The 20,036-nt window shown below is 46.2% G+C and overlaps 1 protein-coding gene across 1 annotated transcript in view; it reads left to right on the forward strand.

The window, feature by feature from the left end:
• DMBT1 (deleted in malignant brain tumors 1) overlaps positions 1-18,419 on the forward strand; it is a 160,769-nt gene extending 142,350 nt beyond the window's left edge. The window contains 5 exon segments of the mRNA XM_038758605.1: positions 19-54; positions 512-544; positions 5,019-5,194; positions 10,973-11,364; positions 17,373-18,419. Of these exon segments, the coding sequence (XP_038614533.1) occupies positions 19-54; positions 512-544; positions 5,019-5,194; positions 10,973-11,364; positions 17,373-17,634 (899 nt within the window). The 3' untranslated portion in view covers positions 17,635-18,419.
• Positions 18,420-20,036: the final 1,617 nt, after the last annotated feature.

Raw genomic sequence — 20,036 nt, forward strand, 5'->3', positions numbered from 1 at the left:
GATCTGTTGCCTTTTCAGCCCATTCAAAGACAACTGGATCATTCACTCTAAATGGTAATTCAGTTTTCCTTTTTGGCTTAGGGATTAGGGGATTTTTCCGTGTGTAAATCCAAGGCACACAAGCTCCGCGGGCTCTCATCCCAGTGGAAGCTCTAATGTACGCCATAAGGGAGTCCCGCTTGCAATCAATTTGGCTTAATCCTTTTCACAGGAGGTACTTTTTGCTCTTCAAAATGTCAAATATAAGGTGCAGTTTCAAATGAAAACCAGGATCGAGTGGTTTTTTTCACTGTAGACTGTTCTGGACTCCAATTGTTGTGTGGTCAAGAGGAATTCTAAGTCCCTACTTCAGGATATCTGATATCATGCAAGCCAAAATACACGCTACGTAGCCCCATTTTCTGATTTGCTCCTTTTAACCACCACCTGAGAATTTGGGGCACGGATTTGCCCACAGTTCAAATGACTTGGTAAAGGAGATAATTCTCTTTTATCTTTTTCTCATCAACAGTTGCAGCTGACTCGGCCATACCCAAAGGAAATGGTAAATGTTGTTTCTGTCCAGGCTTTTGAGGACATCAGTGCGGGGAGCAACCAAGGGGGTGAGGAGGAGAAACGGCAGAGAAGCAGAGATGAATCTTTAGGAGATGTACACTCTAAACCCAAGCGCTTAGTACAGTGCTCTGCACACAGTAAGCGCTCAATAAATCCGATTGAATGAATGAATAGCCTAGAAGAGGGATGGGAGGAGGCAGGGTGCCATGCAGGTTAGAAAATGTTTCAGGAAAAAGACGCTTTGTTTTGTTTTTTAATCCGAAACCCCTCCCAGGACCCAGGAGATGGGCTGTTTGAGGTAACTGTGACCGCCTAATGGATTTGCAACTCTGAACGTTCACACTTGCCTGCTGTGTGATGTTCGGAAGGTCACTTGACTTCTCCGTGACTCAGTTTCCTCATCTGCAAATTGGGGATCCAATACATGTTCGCCTTCTAACTTAGACTATGAGCCCCATGTGGGACAGGGACTGTGACTGACTTGATTATCTTGCCAACTTTTTACTTCCCAAGCACTTAGTACAGTGCTCTGCACACAGTAAGCGCCCAACAAATGCGACTGAATGAATGATTTTGTTTCCACCCCAACACTTTGAAGTGTACTTGACACGTTTTGTTAATATATTTTGTTGTCTGTCTCCCCCTTCTAGACTGTGAGCCCGTTGTTGGGTAGGGACCGTCTCTATATGTTGCCAACTTGGACTTCCCAAGCGCTTAGTACAGTGCTCTGCACACAGGAAGCGCTCAATAAATGCGACTGAACGAATGAATGATTTTGTTTCTACCCCAACACTTTGAAGTGTACTTGACACGTTTTGTTAATATATTTTGTTTTGTTGTCTGTCTCCCCCTTCTAGACTGTGAGCCCGTTGTTGGGTAGGGACCGTCTCTATATGTTGCCAACTTGGACCTCCCAAGCGCTTAGTACAGTGCTCTGCACACAGTAAGTGCTCAATAAATACAATTGAATGAATGAACATAGAAAGCACTTAACAAATACCACTATTATTATTATCATTATTACTATTATTATCTATAGGTCCTATGTCTTTTGAGAGAAAGTGGAATGAAGCGAGAGAAGCAGTTATATGGTAGTACGGTGTCTGGCACATAGTAAGTGCTTAACAAATAGAGAAGCAGCGTGGCTCAGTGGAAAGAGCCCGGGCTCTGGAGTCAGAGGTCATGGGTTCCAATCTCAGCTCCTCCGATTGTCAGCTGTGTGACTTTGGGCAAGTCACTTCACTTCTCTGGGCCTCAGTTCCCTCATCTGTAAAATGGGGATTAAGACTGGGAGCCCCCCATGGGATAACCTGGTAATAATAATAATGATGGCATTTATTAAGCGCTTACTATGTGCAAAGCACTGTTCTAAGCGCTGGGGAGGTTACCAGGTGATCAGGTTGGCCCATGGGGGGCTCACAGTCTTCATCCCCATTTGACAAATGAGGTAACTGAGGCACAGAGAAGTGAAGCGACTTGCCCAAAGTCACGCAGCTGACAGTTGACGGAGTCGGGATTTGAACCCATGACCTCTGACTCCAAAGCCCGGGCTCTTTCCACTGAGCCACGCTGCTTCTCTGATCACCTTGTAACCTCCCCAGCACTTAGAACAGTGCTTTGCACATAGGAAGCGCTTAATAAATGCCACCATATGTTGCCAACTTGTACTTCCCGAGCGCTTAGTCCAGTGCTCTGCACACAGTAAGCACTCAATAAATACGACTGAATGAATGAATCACTATTATTATTATTAAATACCATAATTGTTATCATCAATAGCCGCCTCCATCCCTCCCAATCGGGAAGAATATGAATTCGGCTTCCCGGGGATTTTTAAGGATTTGTTTTGAGCTGTGTGCTCATCTTGCATTTCTGCAATCTTCCAAGAGCAGTAGCAGTGACAGTATGTCTTAAATCCTTTCAGGGTGCAGAGCACTGTGCTAAGCACTGGGAACGATTTAAGTGGGAGTTAGACACAGACCCTGTCCCTCGAGGGGCTCCCAATAAGCGCTCAATAAATGCGACTGAACGAATGAATGATCTTGTTTCTACCCCAACAATTTGAAGTGTGCTATATGTTGCCAACTTGGACTTCCCAAGCGCTTAGTACAGTGCTCTGCACACAGTAAGTGCTCAATAAATATGACTGACTGACTGAATGAATGAATACTCTCTTCCTCCTTCTCATTTCCCCATCACCTTTAAGATACCCAGGAGCTTAATGTCCTGTTCCTCCTTTGGCTTTTTTCCCTGATTTGAAATGATTAAAAATTCCTTCTGAGACGCTGTTGGATTTTGCTCGATTTATGCTCAGAGGGCATCTTTGTACATATTTACTATTCTATTTATTTTATTTTGTTACTATGTTTTGTTTTGATGTCTGTCTCCCCCTTCTAGACTGTGAGCTCGCTGTTGGGTAGGGACCGTCTCTCTATGTTGCCAACTTGGGCTTCCCAAGCGGTTAGTACAGTGCTCTGCACACATTAAGCGCTCAATAAATACGACTGACTGACTGAATGAATGAATGTCTGCCCCTTCTAGCCTGTGAGCCCGCTGTTGGGTAGGGACCGCCTCTCTATGTTGCCAACTTGGGCTTCCCAAGCGCTTAGTACAGTGCTCTGCACACAGTAAGCGCTCAGTAAGTACGATTGATTGATTGATTGATTGAATGAATGATCTTGTTTCTACCCCAACCATTTGAGGTGTGCTTGGCACATTTTGTTAATATGTTTTGTTTTGTTGTCTGTCTCCCCCTTCTAGCCTGTGAGCCCGCTGCTGGGCAAGAGACCGTCTCTCTATGTTGCCAACTTGTACTTCCCAAGCGCTTAGTACAGTGCTCTGCACACAGTAAGTGCTCAATAAATACGATTGAATGAATGAATTTTATTCTGTTGATATGTTTTGTTCTGTTGTCTGTCTCCCCCTTCTAGCCTGTGAGCCCACTGTTGGGTAGGGACCGTCTCTCTATGTTGCCAAATTGTACTTCCCAAGCGCTTAGTACAGTGCTCTGCCCACAATAAGTGCTCAATAAATACGACTGACTGACTGAATGAATGACTGAATGAATGAATGTCTGCCCCTTCTAGCCTGTGAGCCCGCTGTTGGGGAGGGACCATCTCTCTATGTTGCCAACTTGGACTTCCCAAGCGCTTAGTCCAGTGCTCTGCACACAGCGCTCCATAAATACAATTGTATTATATGCATATATATATATGTATATATGTTTGTACATATTTATTACTCTATTTATTTATTTTACTTGTACATATCTATTCCATTTATTTTATTTTGTTAGTATGTTTGGTTTTGTTCTCTGGCTCCCCCTTTTAGACTGTGAGCCCACTGCTGGGTAGGGACTGTCTCTCTATGTTACCAACTTGTACTCCCCAAGCGCTTAGTCCAGTGTTCTGCACACAGTAAGCGCTCAAGAAATATGATTGATGATGATGATGATGATTGAATGAATGAATTTTATTCTGTTAATATGTTTTGTTTGGTTCTCTGTCTCCCGCTTCTAGCCTGTGAGCCCACTGTTGGGTAGGGACTGTCTCTAGATGTTGCCAACTTGGACTTCCCGAGTGCTTAGTACAGTGCTCTGCACACAGCAAGTGCTCAATAAATACTACTGACTGACTGCATGAATGAATGAATGTCTGCCCCTCCTAGCCTGTGAGCCCGCTGTTGGGTCGGGACTGTCTCTCTATGTTGCCAACTTGTACTTCCCAAGTGCTTAGTACAGTGCTCTGCACACAGTAAGCGCTCCATAAATACGATTGTATTATATGTATATATATATGTATGTATATATGTATGTACATATTTATTACTCTATTTATTTTACTTGTGCATATCTATTCTATTTATTTTATTTTGTTAGTATGTTTGGCTTTGTTCTCTGCCTCCCCCTTTTAGACTGTGAGCCCACTGCTGGGTAGGGACCGTCTCTATATGCTACCAACTTGTACTTCCCAAGCGCTTAGTCCAGTGCTCTGCACACAGTAAGCGCTCAAGAAATACGATTGATTGATGATGATGATGATTGAATGAATGAATGAATGAATTTTATTCTGTTAATATGTTTTGTTTGGTCCTCCGTCTCCCCCTTCTAACCTGTGAGCCCACTGTTGGGTAGGGACCGTCTGTCTATGTTGCCGACTTGTACATCCCAAGCGCTCTGCACCCAGTAAGCGCTCAATAAACACGGTTGAATGAATGAACGAACGAACGAATGAATGAATGAATGAATGAATGAATGTCCGCCCCTCCTAGCCTGTGAGCCCGCCGTTGGGTAGGGACCGCCTCTCTATGTCGCTGACTTGTCCATCCCAAGCGCTCCGCACCCAGTAAGCGCTCAATAAACACGGTTGAACGAACCGGCCGACTACGGGGGCCGTCTCCGAAGTCAGTCCCAGGTGGGCGTCTACACAGGTCATCTCCCCTCCCGCCTCTTTCGCTTCCTCCAGCCCAGCTGTCTTGCTTGCCTCACGGCATCCACGCCGTCATCGACAGAGGTTACCTCCGAAAGCTGGGCTACTCTTCGTGGGACGTCCATTTGAACGACGCGGCCTGTAGGCCCACGGTCACCAAGGGCTACGTGGTTTTCAACATACCCTACGGGCACTGTGGTACCGTCAAGCAGGTAAGCCGGTCATTCGCTTCACTCACTCGTATGTAGTGAGCGCTTACGGTGTGCAGGGCACTGGGCTGAGCGCTTGGGAGGTCCAAGTTGGCAACATGGAGAGACGGTCAATCAATCCATCAATCAATCGTATTTATTGAGCGCTTACTGTGTGCAGAGCACTGGACTGAGCGCTTGGGAAGTCCAAGTTGGCAACATATAGAGACGGTCAATCAATCAATCAATCGTATTTATTGAGCGCTTACTGTGTGCAGAGCACTGGACTGAGTGCTTGGGAAGTCCAAGTTGGCAACATAGAGAGACGGTCAATCAATCAATCAATCGTATTTATTGAGCACTTACTGTGTGCAGAGCACTGGACTGAGCGCTTGGGAAGTCCAAGTTGGCAACATATAGAGACGGTCAATCAATCAATCAATCGGCTTTATTGAGCACTTACTGTGTGCAGAGCACTGGACTGAGCACTTGGGAAGTACAAGTTGGCAACATAGATGGTTAATAAATCAATCAATCAATCATATTTATTGAGCGCTTACTGTGTGCAGAGCACTGGACTGGGCGCTTGGGAAGTCCAAGTTGGCAACATAGAGAGACGGTCAATCAATCCACCAATCAATCGTATTTATTGAGCGCTTACTGTGTGCAGAGCACTGGGCTGAGCGCTTGGGAAGTCCAAGTTGGCAACATAGAGAGACGGTCAATCAATCAATCAATCAATCAACCAATCAATCGTATTTATTGAGCGTGTACTGTGTGCAGAGCACTGGACTGAGCGCTTGGGAAATCCAAGTTGGCAACATAGACAGTCAATCAATCAATCGCATTTATTGAGCGCTTACTGTGTGCAGAGCACTGGACTGAGCGCTTGGGAAGTCCAAGTTGGCAACATATAGAGACAGTCCCTACCCAACAGTGGGCTCACAGTCTAGAAGGATAATAATGGCATTTATTAAGTGCTTACTATGTGCAAAGCACTGTTCTAAGCGCTGGGGAGGTTACAAGGTGACCAGGTTGCCCCATGTGGGGCTCACAGTCTTCATCCCCATTTTACAGATGAGGGAACTGAGGCACGAAGTGAAGTGACTTGCCCAAGGTCACACAGGTGACAAGTGGCGGAGCCGGGATTTGAACTCATGACCTCTGACTCCAAAGCCCGGGCTCTTTCCGCTGAGCCACGCTGCTGATAAGACCATTCACTCATTCATTCAATCGTATTTATTGAGCGCTTAGTCCAGTGCTCTGCACACAGTAAGCGCTCAATAAATACGACTGAATGAACGAATGAATGCAGAGCACTGTACTAAGCCCTTGGGAAGTACAAGTTGGTAACATACAGAGACAGTCCCTACCCAATAGTGGGCTCACAGTCAATCAATCAATCGTATTTATTGAGCGCTTACTGTGTGCAGAGCACTGTACTAAGCGCTTGGGAAGTACGAGTTGGAACCAGACTAGGCAGATGAGGGTATCTGACCCAAACAGGACATCTACTAGACCGTGAGCCCACTGTCGGGTAGGGACCGTCTCTCTATGTTGCCGACTTGGACTTCCCAAGCGCTTAGTACAGTGTTCCGCACACAGTAAGCGCTCAATAAATACGATTGATTGATTGATTCCCAAGCGCTTAGTACAGTGCTCTGCACACAGTAAGCGCTCAATAAAGACGATCGATGAATGAATGAATTTGCTGAAGTTTGCCAAAATATAGACGTTCTCCCCACAGCACCTGTATATATGTTTGGACGGATTTATTACTCTATTTATTTTACTCGTACATATTGATTATTCTATTTATTTTGTTAAGAATGTGCATTTTGCCTCAATTCTTTCCGTTCTGACGACTCGACGCCCGTCCACGTGTTTCGTCGTCTGTCTCCCCCTACTACACTGTGAGCCCGTTGTCGGGTAGGGACCGTCTCTATAAGTTGCTGACGTGGACTTCCCAAGCGCTTAGTACAGTGCTCTGCACACAGTAAGCGCTCAGTAAATACGACTGATTGACTGATTGATTCATCCACTGAGCCACACTGCCTCTCTATCAATCAATCAATCAATCGTATTTATTGAGCACTTACTGTGTGCGGAGCACTGTACTAAGTGCTTGGGAATCAATCAATCATATTTATTGAGCGCTTACTGTGTGCGGAGCACTGTACTAAGCGCTTGGGAATCAATCAATCATATTTATTGAGCGCTTACTGTGTGCAGAGCACTGTACTAAGCGCTTGGGAATCAATCAATCAATCAATCGTATTTATCTTTTAGACTGTGAGCCCACTGTTGGGTAGGGACTGTCTCTATATGTTGCCAACTTGTACTTCCCAAGCGCTTAGTACAGTGCTCTGCACATAGTAAGCGCTCAATAAATACGATTGATGATGATGATGATTGAGCGCTTACTGTGTGCAGAGCACTGTACTAAGCGCTTGGGAATCAATCAATCAATCAATCGTATTTATTGAGCGCTTACTGTGTGCAGAGCGCTGGTTGGCAACACATACCCAACAGTGGGCTCACAGTCTAGAAGGGGGAGACAGAGAACAAAACCAAACATATTAACAAAATAAAATAAAATAAATAGAATAGATATGTACAAGAAAAATAAATAAATAGATTAATATGATCTTTGATTTACGATCCGCCTCTCCTGCCCTTTCCTCTAATTGTTTCCCTAAGGCAGGATCTGCCCGGTGGAAAAGTCGGCCAGTTGAGTGCTCACCTCGTCCCTTCCTCTAATTAGTCTCCATGCCCTTAATGGCTTTTAGAGAAGCAGCGTGCCTCGGTGGGAAAAGCCCGCCTTGGGAGTCGGAGGTCGTGGGTTCGAATCCCGGCCCCGCCGCTCGTCAGCTGGGCGACTGGGGGCCAGTCACTTCGCTTCTCTGGGCCTCAGTTCCCTCATCTGGAAGATGGGGATGAAGACTGGTAGCCTCATAATAATAATAATAATAATGATAGCGTTTATTAAGCGCTTACTATGTGCCAGGCACTGTTCTAAGCACTAGGGAGGTTACAAGGTGATCAGGTTGTCCCATGGGGGGGCTCCCAGTCTTCATCCCCATTTTCCAGATGAGGTAACTGAGGCCCAGAGAAGTGAAGTGACTTGCCCAAAGTCACCCAGCTGACAAGTGGTGGAGCCGGGATTTGAACCCGTGACCTCTGACTCCAAAGCCCGGGCTCTTTCCACTGAGCCACGTGGGACAACCTCGTAACCCCCCAGCGCTTAGAACAGTGCTTGGCACATAGTAAGCGCTTAACAAAAGCTGTCATTATTTTATTATTATTATTATTATTATTATTATTATTATTATTATTATTATTCTGATTGGTTGCACCCGATGGAATCCGATCGGAGGGGAAATCTGCCTAAGGGCAGACCCGAGAAAGGTTTTCATCACCTAGAAAATTGGGGGTCAATGGATGGTCTCCGGGGGTCCCTGCGGCGGGGGGGAGTCCTACTCTGCAGCCAATTCGTCCAGTAGTATTTATTGAGCGCTTACCGTGTGCAGAGCGCTGTACTAAGCGCTTGGGAAGCACAAGTTGGCAACATGTACCCACGCCTCGCCCCATCTTCTCTAGCGGTGACAAAATTGAGCCTCGGGCCACTGGTGATAGGAAATAGTCGCTCTGTCAAGCCGCCTGGAAAAGTTAATCGCCGGGAACGCGCCATATGAAAAGATTTCCGTCCTTAAAGTCAGATTAGCTTCACAGTACCTGGCATTGGGCGAACCCAAGCCACGTTATAAGAAGCGCCTGCCAATAGCAAAAATTAAACCTTTTAATCTCCCTATCAATGAATCAATCAAACAAGCGGTATTTATTGAGCACTCACTGTGCGCCGTACTCACTTGGGACAGAGTCGGTGGAAAGGACGACAACAGTGGGAAGATCATAAGCCCGGGAGCCGGAAGATCCGGGTTTATTAACCCAGCTCTGCCACTTGCCTGAGCGTGACTTTGGACAAATCGCTTAACTTCTCCGTGCCTCGGTTGCCTCATCTGGAAAATGGGGACTCGATGCCCGTTCTCCTTCCTACTTCAGATGTGAGAAGCAGCGTGGCCTTTTGGCAAGAGCACCGTGGGAGTCAGAGGGCGTGGGTTCTAATCCCGGCTCCACCACTTAGCAGCTCTGTGACTCTGGGCAAGTCACTTGACTTCTCTGTGCCTCAGTTACCTCGTCTGGAAAATGGGGATTAAGTCTGGGAGACCCACATGGGACAACCTTATTAATGATGGCATGTATTAAGCGCTTACTACGTGCCAAGCACTGTTCTATCACCTTGCATCTACCCCAGATCTTAGAACAGTGCTGGGCATATAGCAAGCGCTTAATAAATACCATCATTATTATTATTAGACTGTGACCTAATTAACTTGTAACTACCCCAGGGCTTAGAAGAGTGGTTGACACAGAGTAAGCATTTAACCAATATTATAATAATAAAACCACAGAAGTAGCGCGGCTCAGTGGAAAGAACCCGGGCTTTGGAGTCAGAGGTCATGGGTTCAAATCCCGACTCCCCCCACTTGTCAGCTGTGTGACTTTGGGCAAGTCACTCCACTTCTCTGGGCCTCAGTTCCCTCATCTGGAAAATGGGGATGAAGACTGGGAGCCCCCCGTGGGACAACCGGATCACCCTGTAACCTCCCCAGCACTTAGAATAGTGCTTTGCACATAGTAAGCGCTTAATAAATGCCATTATTATTATTATTAGTATTATTATTATTAGAACAGTGCTTTGCACATAGTAAGCGCTTAATATTTTATTATTATTAGCGTTATTATTAGTAGAAAAGGCGAGGATCTGCGCTGTAATCCTGCCGTGGCCACTTACCTGCTGTATGCCCTTGGACAAGTCACTTATTATTAGTAGAAAAAGCGAGGATCTGCACTGTAATTCTGCCGTGGCCACTTACCTGCTATATGCCCTTGGACAAGTCACTTATTATTAGTAGAAAAAGCGAGGATCCGCACTGTAATTCTGCCATGGCCACTTACCTGTTATATGCCCTTGTTCAAGTCACTTATTATTAGTAGAAAAAGCGAGGATCTGTGCTGTAATCCTGCCATGGCCACTTACCTGCTATATGCCCTTGTTCAAGTCACTTATTATTAGTAGAAAAAGCGAGGATCCGCGCTGTAATCCTGCCATGGCCACTTACCTGTTATATGCCCTTGTTCAAGTCACTTATTATTAGTAGAAAAAGCGAGGATCTGCGCTGTAATCCTGCCGTGGCCACTTGCCTGCTATATGCCCTTGGACAAGTCACTTAACTTCTCCATGCTTCCCATCTGCAAAATGGGAATTCAGTACCTGTTCTTCCCACTTAGACTCGGAGCCCCGCACTGGACCGGGATTATCTTGTATCCACCCCAGCCCAGTGCTTGGTATAGAGTAAATGCTTGACAAATATTATTATCATTACACATAGCCATTATCATCACACATATTTTACTTGTACATATCGATTCTATTTATTTTATTTCGTTAGTATGTTTGGTTTCGTTCTCTGTCTCCCCCTTTTAGACGGTGAGCCCACTATTGGGTAGGGACTGTCTCTATATGTTGCCAAGCGCTTAGTACAGTGCTCTGCACACAGTAAGCGCTCAATAAATACGATTGATGATGATGATGATGATGATAGCCCCCGCCCACAAGGAGCTTACAGGCTCAAGCTGAGCCTCCCGTCCGACCGGCAACTTTCCCGGCCTTCCCATTTGGGTGAGGCGTAGCGTCCTTCGTCGTAACTGATTTCCTTCGTGTTTTTCTTCTTTCACCAGGAGAGGCAAGGTCTGACCAGCTATTCCAACTCCATTAAAAACAGGATCCCGCCCAGTCAGATGATCTTGAGACAAAAGGTCCCACAACTGCACTTCACTTGCCAGGTGGACCAGGCCCCCCCGAGGGACGCGGCGTTCCCGGCCGACGGTCCGGGGAGAAGCCGGCCGATCGGGCGCGCCAGCTACGACGTGTCCATCTCATTCTATGAGTCTCCGGCCTTCCAGGGGCCCGGGAGCCAGATACACTACTACGCTGGCCGAAGGAAAGACGTCTTCCTCCGAGCCACCCTCCGCACCCCCGATCCAAACCTGGCCATCGCCGTGGACACGTGTTTCGTCACTCCCGACGCCGCGGATTTTGCGGCTGTGAAGTATTACTTAATCCAGGAGGGGTAAGAAAAACGTGCAACTATTTCGAGACTGAGGAGAGGGAAAGGATCTGCTGGAGCATCCGGGCTTTTTAAAAGGCGGGCTCCGGAAGGAATAGAGGATTCCCGTTCTTTCACGCCAATAGGGTGCCAACTGTCTCTAGGAATATTAGGAGACCAAACGCTATCCTTCCTGTAGCCTGGAGGTACAAGACTCTCCGTTCAGGACGGTGCCGGCTTCTCTGCCGGGATCTGGCCTGGGTTTTTCAATCGATCGGTTGTATTTATTGAGCACTTTCTGTGTGCTGAGCACTGTACTGAGGGCTGGGAGAGTCCAATACAGACCTGGTAGACACGTTCCCTGCCCACAACAAATCTACATTGGGGATGAAGACTGTGAGCGCCCTGTGGGACAACCCGATCACCTTGTATCTTCCCCAGCGCTTAGAACGGTGCTTTGCACAGAGTGAGCGCTTAATAAATACTATCATTATTATAATGATATATATATATCATATAATATAATATATTAGAGGGGGAAACAGACATTGATAGTTGGGGCATTGGGGATACAATTAATTGAATCCCGACTACGAGATAATGGGGAAGGACAGAGTCCCTGGCCCACATGGGGCTCCCAGTCAAGTACGAAGATAAGCAGGTAACGAATCCCCATTTCGCAGTTGAGGAAACTGAGGCACGGTGAAGTTAAGTGACTTACCCAAGCAGGCAAGTGACGATCGGAATTGGAAGCCGGATCCTCTGGCTCCCAGCCCTGTGTTTTCGCCACTGCTTCGTCGTCGTCATCACCTTCAACATCCTCGTCAGTCCAACCCTGCGGCGAGGGCCTACTCCGCGCAGGGCGGTATAATGGGAGAAGAGAGTGGATAGGTAGAAGGGAGAGGGGTGTCCGGAAGGTTTTGTGGGACGCGGAGAGGAAGGGGGTTTTGAAGGGGGGTTCAGGTTTTCGAAGAATGAAGCCATCGGTGAGGTGCAATATGGATTGGAAAGGGAAGCTTGTACTTCCCAAGCGCTTAGTCCAGTGCTCTGCACACAGTAAGCGCTCAATAAATACGACTGAATGGAAGCAATTGAGGCAGGGAAACTAGTGAGGAGGCCGGGGAAAGAGTCATGCCAGGAGAGGACATGAGAGAAAGGTTGTGGAGACAAACCTGACGGAATTTGGGGACGAACTGCTACCGTGTTAATCCAGGCACTTATCTATCCCGCCTTGATTTCCGCATCAGCCACCTTGCTGACTTCCCTGCTTCCTGTCTCTCCCCGCTCCAGTCCACACTTCACTCCGCTGTTTTCTACAAAAACATTCAGTCCGTGTTTCCCCGCTCCTCGAGCCCCTCCAAAGGTTGCCCATCCACCTCCACGTCCAACAGGAACTCCTTAGCATCGCCTTTAAAGCGTTCAGTTCCCCTCCCACCTGACTTCCCTGCTACACAAAACCCACGCGCTTGATTCCTCTAATGCCAACCGACTCGCTGAATCTTAATCTTGTCTCTCTCACTGCCAACCTCTCACCTACATCTCCCTCTTCACATACGCCACACAGTTACTCACCAAAATCTCACTGAAGGCACATCTCCTCCAAGAGGCCTTCCCTGACTAAACCCTCATTTCCTTTTCTCCCACTCCCTGCTGCCGTGCCTTGATTTGCTCTTTATTCACGCCCCATCTCAGCCCCAGAGCATTTATTTATGTGAATGGGTGTCTCCCCCTCTTCTACCTCTGCTATAAAATGGGGATTAAGACTGTGCATGGGACAACCTAATCACCGTGTAACCTCCCCAGCGCTTGGAACAGTGCTTTGCACGGAGTAAGCGCTTAATAAATGCCATCGTCATTATTATTATCACACTGTAAGCTCGTTGTGGGCGGGGAATGTGTCTGCTATACTGTATTCTCCTGAGTGTTTAGTACACTGCCCTGCACACCGTAAGTGCTCAATAAATACGACCGATCGATTCCGCACAGTCCAGAGAAAATTCAATCAGGGTTTTTTCTCCTACAGAACTAACCACTGCCAGAAAACCACAACTGTTTCTGTCTGTGGGGCAGGGTGTCTGTCCCAGGAGAGATATTGTCAGTCAGAACACTTCCAGACACCCGTGGTTTCAATAGAGGCAGGGAAGCGGATCAAATTCTTAGTTCCCAATGCCGACGAATCCTCCCCGCAGTTATCCGTCGGCCAGAGACACGCGCGGTGTGAACTGAGTTGTGTTGATGGCCGGGGTTCCCCAGGCAGACCGCAGCCAGGATCACCGTCTTATTGCCCGCGGTACACGAGATCGCGACGCAGAGAGCCGAGCAACGAGGATCACTCCCCTTCCCGCCCTTAGCGTGTGCTTGTGTGTTTTATGTGCTTGGCCTGACCTGTCGAATGACTCTCTTTCAACCGAAAAATCACCATCTTTGCCACTGCATATGTTCAATCACCGTGAGACCACAGGGCAGCTCTTAGCTGGGCGGTTTAAATCGCAGCCAGGCATCTGGGCAGTTTCCAACTGGCACCAGCGAATCACTCCTGCATTGTCTGAGACCCCCTCAGCTCTTTGCATGCCATCTGTTTTGCCATTTTTATCTGGGGAGACGGTCCCCTGGGCAATAATAATAATAATAATAATGATGGCATTTAATCACTCCTGCATTGTCTGAGACACCCTCAGCTGCCATCTGTTTTGCTGTTTTTATCTGGGGGAGACGGCCCCCTGGGCAATAATAATAATAGTAATGATGATGGCATTTAATCACTCCTGCATTGTCTGAGACACCCTCAGCTCTTTGCATGCCACCTGTTTTGCTGTTTTTATCGGGGGAGACGGCCCCCTGGGCAATAATAATAATAATAATAATAATAATAATAATGGCATTTAATCACTCCTGCATTGTCTGAGACACCCTCAGCTGCCATCTGTTTTGCTGTTTTTATCTGGGGGAGACGGCCCCCTGGGCAATAATAATAATAGTAATGATGATGGCATTTAATCACTCCTGCATTGTCTGAGACACCCTCAGCTCTTTGCATGCCACCTGTTTTGCTGTTTTTATCGGGGGAGACGGCCCCCTGGGCAATAATAATAATAATAATAATAATAATAATGGCATTTAATCACTCCTGCATTGTCTGAGACACCCTCAGCTGCCATCTGTTTTGCTGTTTTTATCTGGGGGAGACGGTCCCCTGGGCAATAATAATAATAATAATGATGATGGCATTTAATCACTCCTCCATTGTCTGAGACACCCTCAGCTCTTTGCATGCCATCTGTTTTGTTGTTTTTATCTGGGGGAGATGGTCCCTGGGCAATAATAATAATAATAGTAATAATAATAATAGTAATAATAATGGCATTTATCACTCCTGCATTGTCTGAGACACCCTCAGCTCTTTGCATGCCACCTGTTTTGCTGTTTTTATCTGGGGGAGATGGTCCCCTGGGCAAGAATAATAATAATAATAATAATAATAATAATAATAATAATAATAATAATAATGGCATTTATCACTCCTGCATTGTCTGAGACACCCTCAGCTCTTTGCATGCCATCTGTTTTGCTGTTTTTATCTGGGGGAGACTGTCCCCTGGGCAATAATAATAATAATAATAATAGTAATAATAATAGTAATCATAATGGCATTTATCACTCCTGCATTGTCTGAGACACCCTCAGCTCTTTGCATGCCATCTGTTTTGCTGTTTTATCTGGGGGAGACGGTCCCCTGGGCAATTATAATAATAATAATAATAACGATAATAATAATGATGATGGCATTTAATCACTCCTCCATTGTCTGAGATACCCTCAGCTCTTTGCATGCCATCTGTTTTGCTGTTTTTATCTGGGGGAGATGGTCCCCTGGGCAATAATAATAATAATAATAGTAATAATAATAATGATGGCATTTCTCACTCCTGCATTGTCTGAGACACCCTCAGCACTTTGCATGCCATCTGTTTTGCTGTTTTTATCTGAGGGAGACGGTCCCCTGGGCAATAATAATAATAATAATAACGATAATAATAATGATGATGGCATTTAATCACTCCTCCATTGTCTGAGATACCCTCAGCTCTTTGCATGCCATCTGTTTTGCTGTTTTTATCTGGGGGAGACGGTCCCCTGGGCAATAATAATAATAATAATGATGGGATTTCTCACTCCTGCATTGTCTGAGACACCCTCAGCTCTTTGCCTGCCATCTGTTTTGCTGTTTTTATCTGGGGGAGACGGCCCCCTGGGCAATAATAATAATAACAATGATGATGATGGCATTTAATCACTACTGCATTGCCTGTGACACCCTCAGCTCTTTGTGTGCCATCTGTTTTGCTGTTTTTATCTGGGGGAAACGGTCCCCTGGGCAATAATAATAATAATAATAGTAATAATAATAGTAATAATAATGGCATTTATCACTCCTGCATTGTCTGAGACACCCTCAGCTCTTTGCCTGCCACCTGTTTTGCTGTTTTTATCTGGGGGAGACGGTCCCCTGGGCAATAATAATAATAACGATAATAATAATGATGATGGCATTTAATCACTCCTCCATTGTCTGAGATACCCTCTGCTCTTTGCATGCCATCTCTTTTGCTGTTTTTATCTGGGGGAGATGGTCCCTTGGGCAATAATAATAATAATAAGAAGAAGAAGAAGAAGAAGAAGAAGAATAATGGCATTTACCACTCCTGCATTGTCTGAGACACCCTCAGCTCTTTGCATGCCATCTGTTTTGCTGTTTTTATCTGGGGGAGACGGTCCCCTGGGTAATAATAATAATAATAATAATAATAATAATAATAATAATAATATAATGATGACATTTAATCACTTCTCCATTGTCTGAGATACCCTCAGCTCTTTGCATGCCATCTGTTTTGCTGTTTTTATCTGGGGGAGACGGTCCCCTGGGCAATAATAATAATAATAATGATGGGATTTCTCACTCCTGCATTGTCTGAGACACCCTCAGCTCTTTGCATGCCATCTGTTTTGCTGTTTTTATCTGGGGGAGACGGTCCCCTGGGCAATAATAATAATAATGATGATGGCATTTAATCACTCCTGCATTGTCTGAAACACCCTCAGCTCTTTGCATGCCACCTGTTTTGCTGTTTTTATCTGGGGGAGACGGTCCCCTAGGCAATAATAATAATAATAATGATGGCATTTACTAAGCGCTTACTATGTGCAAAGCACTGTTCTAAGCGCTGGGGAGGTTACAAGGTGATCCGGTTGTCCCATGGCGGGCTCACAGTCTTCATCCCCATTTTCCAGACGGGGTCACTGAGGCACAGAGAAGTTGAGTGACTTGCCCAAAGTCACACAGCTGACAATTGGCAGAGCCGGGATTTGAACCGATGGCCTCTGACTCCAAAGCCCGGGCTCTTCCCACTGAGCCACGGCTGCTTCTCTATGGAACCTCCCCACCCAAGGGTACCTCAGTGTTAACCCTTCTGTTCCCCAGCAGAAATAGGAGCAGAAGCAGTGGGCGAGCTTGGATTTCCCAAGCGGGTTTTCTTCCCCCAATTCCCAACGCACTTACCCAGGCCAGATATGCCCCCTGCTTGCTCTGTTTCGGGTAGTTATTTAATATTCAGTCAGTCCATCAGTCAATAAGTGCTTACTGTGGGCAAAGAACTGTACTAAGCTCTCGGTAGAGTGCAAAATAACGATAGAGCGGACACATCCCTCGCCCACAGCGATCTCACAGACTGGAGGGGAAGACGAGACGTTGGTATGAATAAATACAATTTTGGATAGGTACATCATTAGCGTGTGGGGCTGGGAGGGGAGATGGGAGCGAGTCAAGGCGACTTTAATAAGGCTCATCTCATTTGAGTCCCCTGAAGGTTGGAGCCAAAGGGATCTGACCTTGGGCCCGGAAACCCTCTTCCAGTTCAGATCCCACCTGGCGAGGCGGACAAGAACCGAGAACGAGGAGAAGGATTTCAAGACCGTGGGGCTGGTAGAGATTCAGAGCGTTGGTTGATGACGTGTGGGTCTTCTCTCCCTAGGTGCATCAGGGACCGCACGTACAACAGTTTCCACTCACCCCGCAAGAACTTGGCACAGTTCAAATTCAACGCCTTCGGCTTCCTCGACAACTACGACGTGGTTTACCTGCGGTGCGAGATTGTGGTGTGTCGGGCCGGAGACAACTTTTCACGCTGCTCCAGGGGCTGTGTAGGTCACAGAAGAGGAGAGAAAAGCTCTAAGGAAGAGGAGAAGGATTTCAAATTCGTGGGGCCGGTAGAGATTAAGAGACGGCGTCCTTAAGGGTACGGATTGAGAGTGACCCTCCATCCTGTGGATTTCTCTCCTCTTCGTGTAGATCAGTTTTCAATCAAAAGGGGAAGGATTTTCATCTCTGAAAATGAAGTCTGTTTATCGGTGGCATTTAAGGAAATGGATTAGAATGATGGTATCCGGTAATTGCTTACTATGTGTCAAGCACTGTACTAGGCGCAGAGGAGAAAGCAAGCTGTGACGATTCTTCCCTGGAGATCATTCCAAAATCAATATCCTTGCAATAGTCTTAAAATCCAAATCATTCACTAATTAATCCGCTGATTTATCTACAGTCCAGAAATTCTACATTTAACCCACATTTCACCTTGCCCGCTTAATTCCGAATGTGTGGAACTCAGTCACAGAAATTGATCTTCTGTCTCACTGCCGCTATGACGCAGTTCTAGTTAACAGATTATTAAGTAAATTCTGTCCGATGACATTCTTGATTCACACAACTGCCTGCCATTAGGCTCTGAGCATATTGTTGTCGTTAGCTCTTCAGTAGGGGCAGCAATTATTTTCAGCTCAGGGAACGCCTCTTTGACCAGTTCTCTGGAAGGGGATGGTATGAAATGGTCCGGAGTCCCAAAGTCTCAACGCCCTACGTGCCAAGATCCCACCGGCACATCGGCTCATTCCTCCCCGTGATCCCTGTTGGCATTCCAGGAACCTAAAACGAATTGACCATGATTTAACAGCTGTCTTGGGTTCAGTTTGGTAAAGAAAATCACTGGGCGTGAGAGAACATATCCCTATCCCAGCTTTTTACTGATTAAAGTTAGATGGAAGGTGAATTCCCGATTTTACGTTTCCATGAAATTAGGTAGCAAACGATACCGAAATTGCATCTCCGGCTAACGGCTCTCTCTGCCTATTCCCCTCCTTGTTTTCCGGTGAGCCCCATGGAAAGGTGGAGCGTTGTTTCCTTGAGACTCCTTTTCCTCTTCCACCTTTTCCGAGGGCCTGAATGAGCTACAGGCCACCACCAGCCGAGTGGTTCATTATATCCAAAGTCCTTCAGAGCAGTGCGTAAAACTCAGACGGAAAGAAAGGAGAAAGGCTAAATAAAGGCACGTTGACAGGGAATGTTTCGGTTTATTGTTATCCTCTCCCAAGCACCTGGTACGGTGCTTTGCACAAAGTAAGCACTCAATAAATACAACTGAACGAATGCACGATTTCAAAGTTTGCAGTTTCCCTTGAGGGATGCCCAAGCTAACTAATAACCTAATTACTAATAACTAATAACCAAGCAAACTAATGGGACAGTTAAGTGTAAATGCAATAAGCAAATGAAAAGCACAAATACTTGTGAACAAAGGATCCTATTTGTTTCCATGCATCTCTGATCTTAGTGCCTACAATTTTTCTTCAGTTGCTTGGGGTGTAATAAATTCATTTTTTCAAACTTATGTGTCTTGTTGCGTTGGTGCTTTCAAAAGACACATTAGCAGCGTGGCTCAGTGGAAGGAGCCCGGGCTTTGGAGTCAGAGGTCGTGGGTTCAAATCCCGGCTCCGCCACTTGTCAGCTGGGTGACCTTGGGCAAGTCACTTCACTTCTCTGGGCCTCAGTTCCCTCATCTGTAAAATGAGGATGAAGACTGTGGGCCCCACGTGGAATCCCAGAGCGCTTAACAAATACCAACATTATTATTATTATTAGCGCCTTACGCGGGACTTTAAACCCAACTATTTCCTTCATTGAGTCATATTTATTGAGCACTTACCGTGTGCGGAGCACTGTACTAAGTGCTTGGGAGAGTACGATAAAACGATAAACAGACACATTCCCTGAAAATGATATTGAAAATTTCTCTGGCGACAGCTAGAAAGCCATAAGTCCCAGAATTTTAGTGTTGGAACCAACCATGAAAGATGAGCAACTGCACCGCGTTCATTCATTTTAGAGTATTTGCTGAGTTCCTATTGCCTGCAGGGCACTGTACTAAGGAAAAGTGCAAGATTGAAGTCCCTCTTCATTGATCCCCTTCATATCCACCAGTTCACATGCAATATAATGATATGGCGGACACATTCCTCGCTCCCGGCGATCTTACGGACTGGAGGGGAAGACAAGACGGTGTTATGAATAAATAAAATTTTGGATCGATACGTTAGCGTGTGGGGCTGGGAGGGGAGATGGGAGCAGTTCACACCTCTCGATCAAACGATCAACTGTACTTATTGTTTACTTCGTGCAGAGCAACGCGCTAAGCCCCCGCTTTTAACGCTTGATATTCACCCTACCTTCAACCCAGCACTTATGAACACATCCATATTTTATTTATTAACATTGTCCGTCTCCCACTCTAGGGTGGAAGCGCACACGTCTACCAACTCTGTTGTATTTTACTCTCCCGAGTTCTGTGTGCTGTGCACACAGTGAG

This window comes from Tachyglossus aculeatus, chromosome 16 (assembly GCF_015852505.1).
Source record: "Tachyglossus aculeatus isolate mTacAcu1 chromosome 16, mTacAcu1.pri, whole genome shotgun sequence".
Lineage (NCBI taxonomy): Eukaryota > Metazoa > Chordata > Mammalia > Monotremata > Tachyglossidae > Tachyglossus > Tachyglossus aculeatus.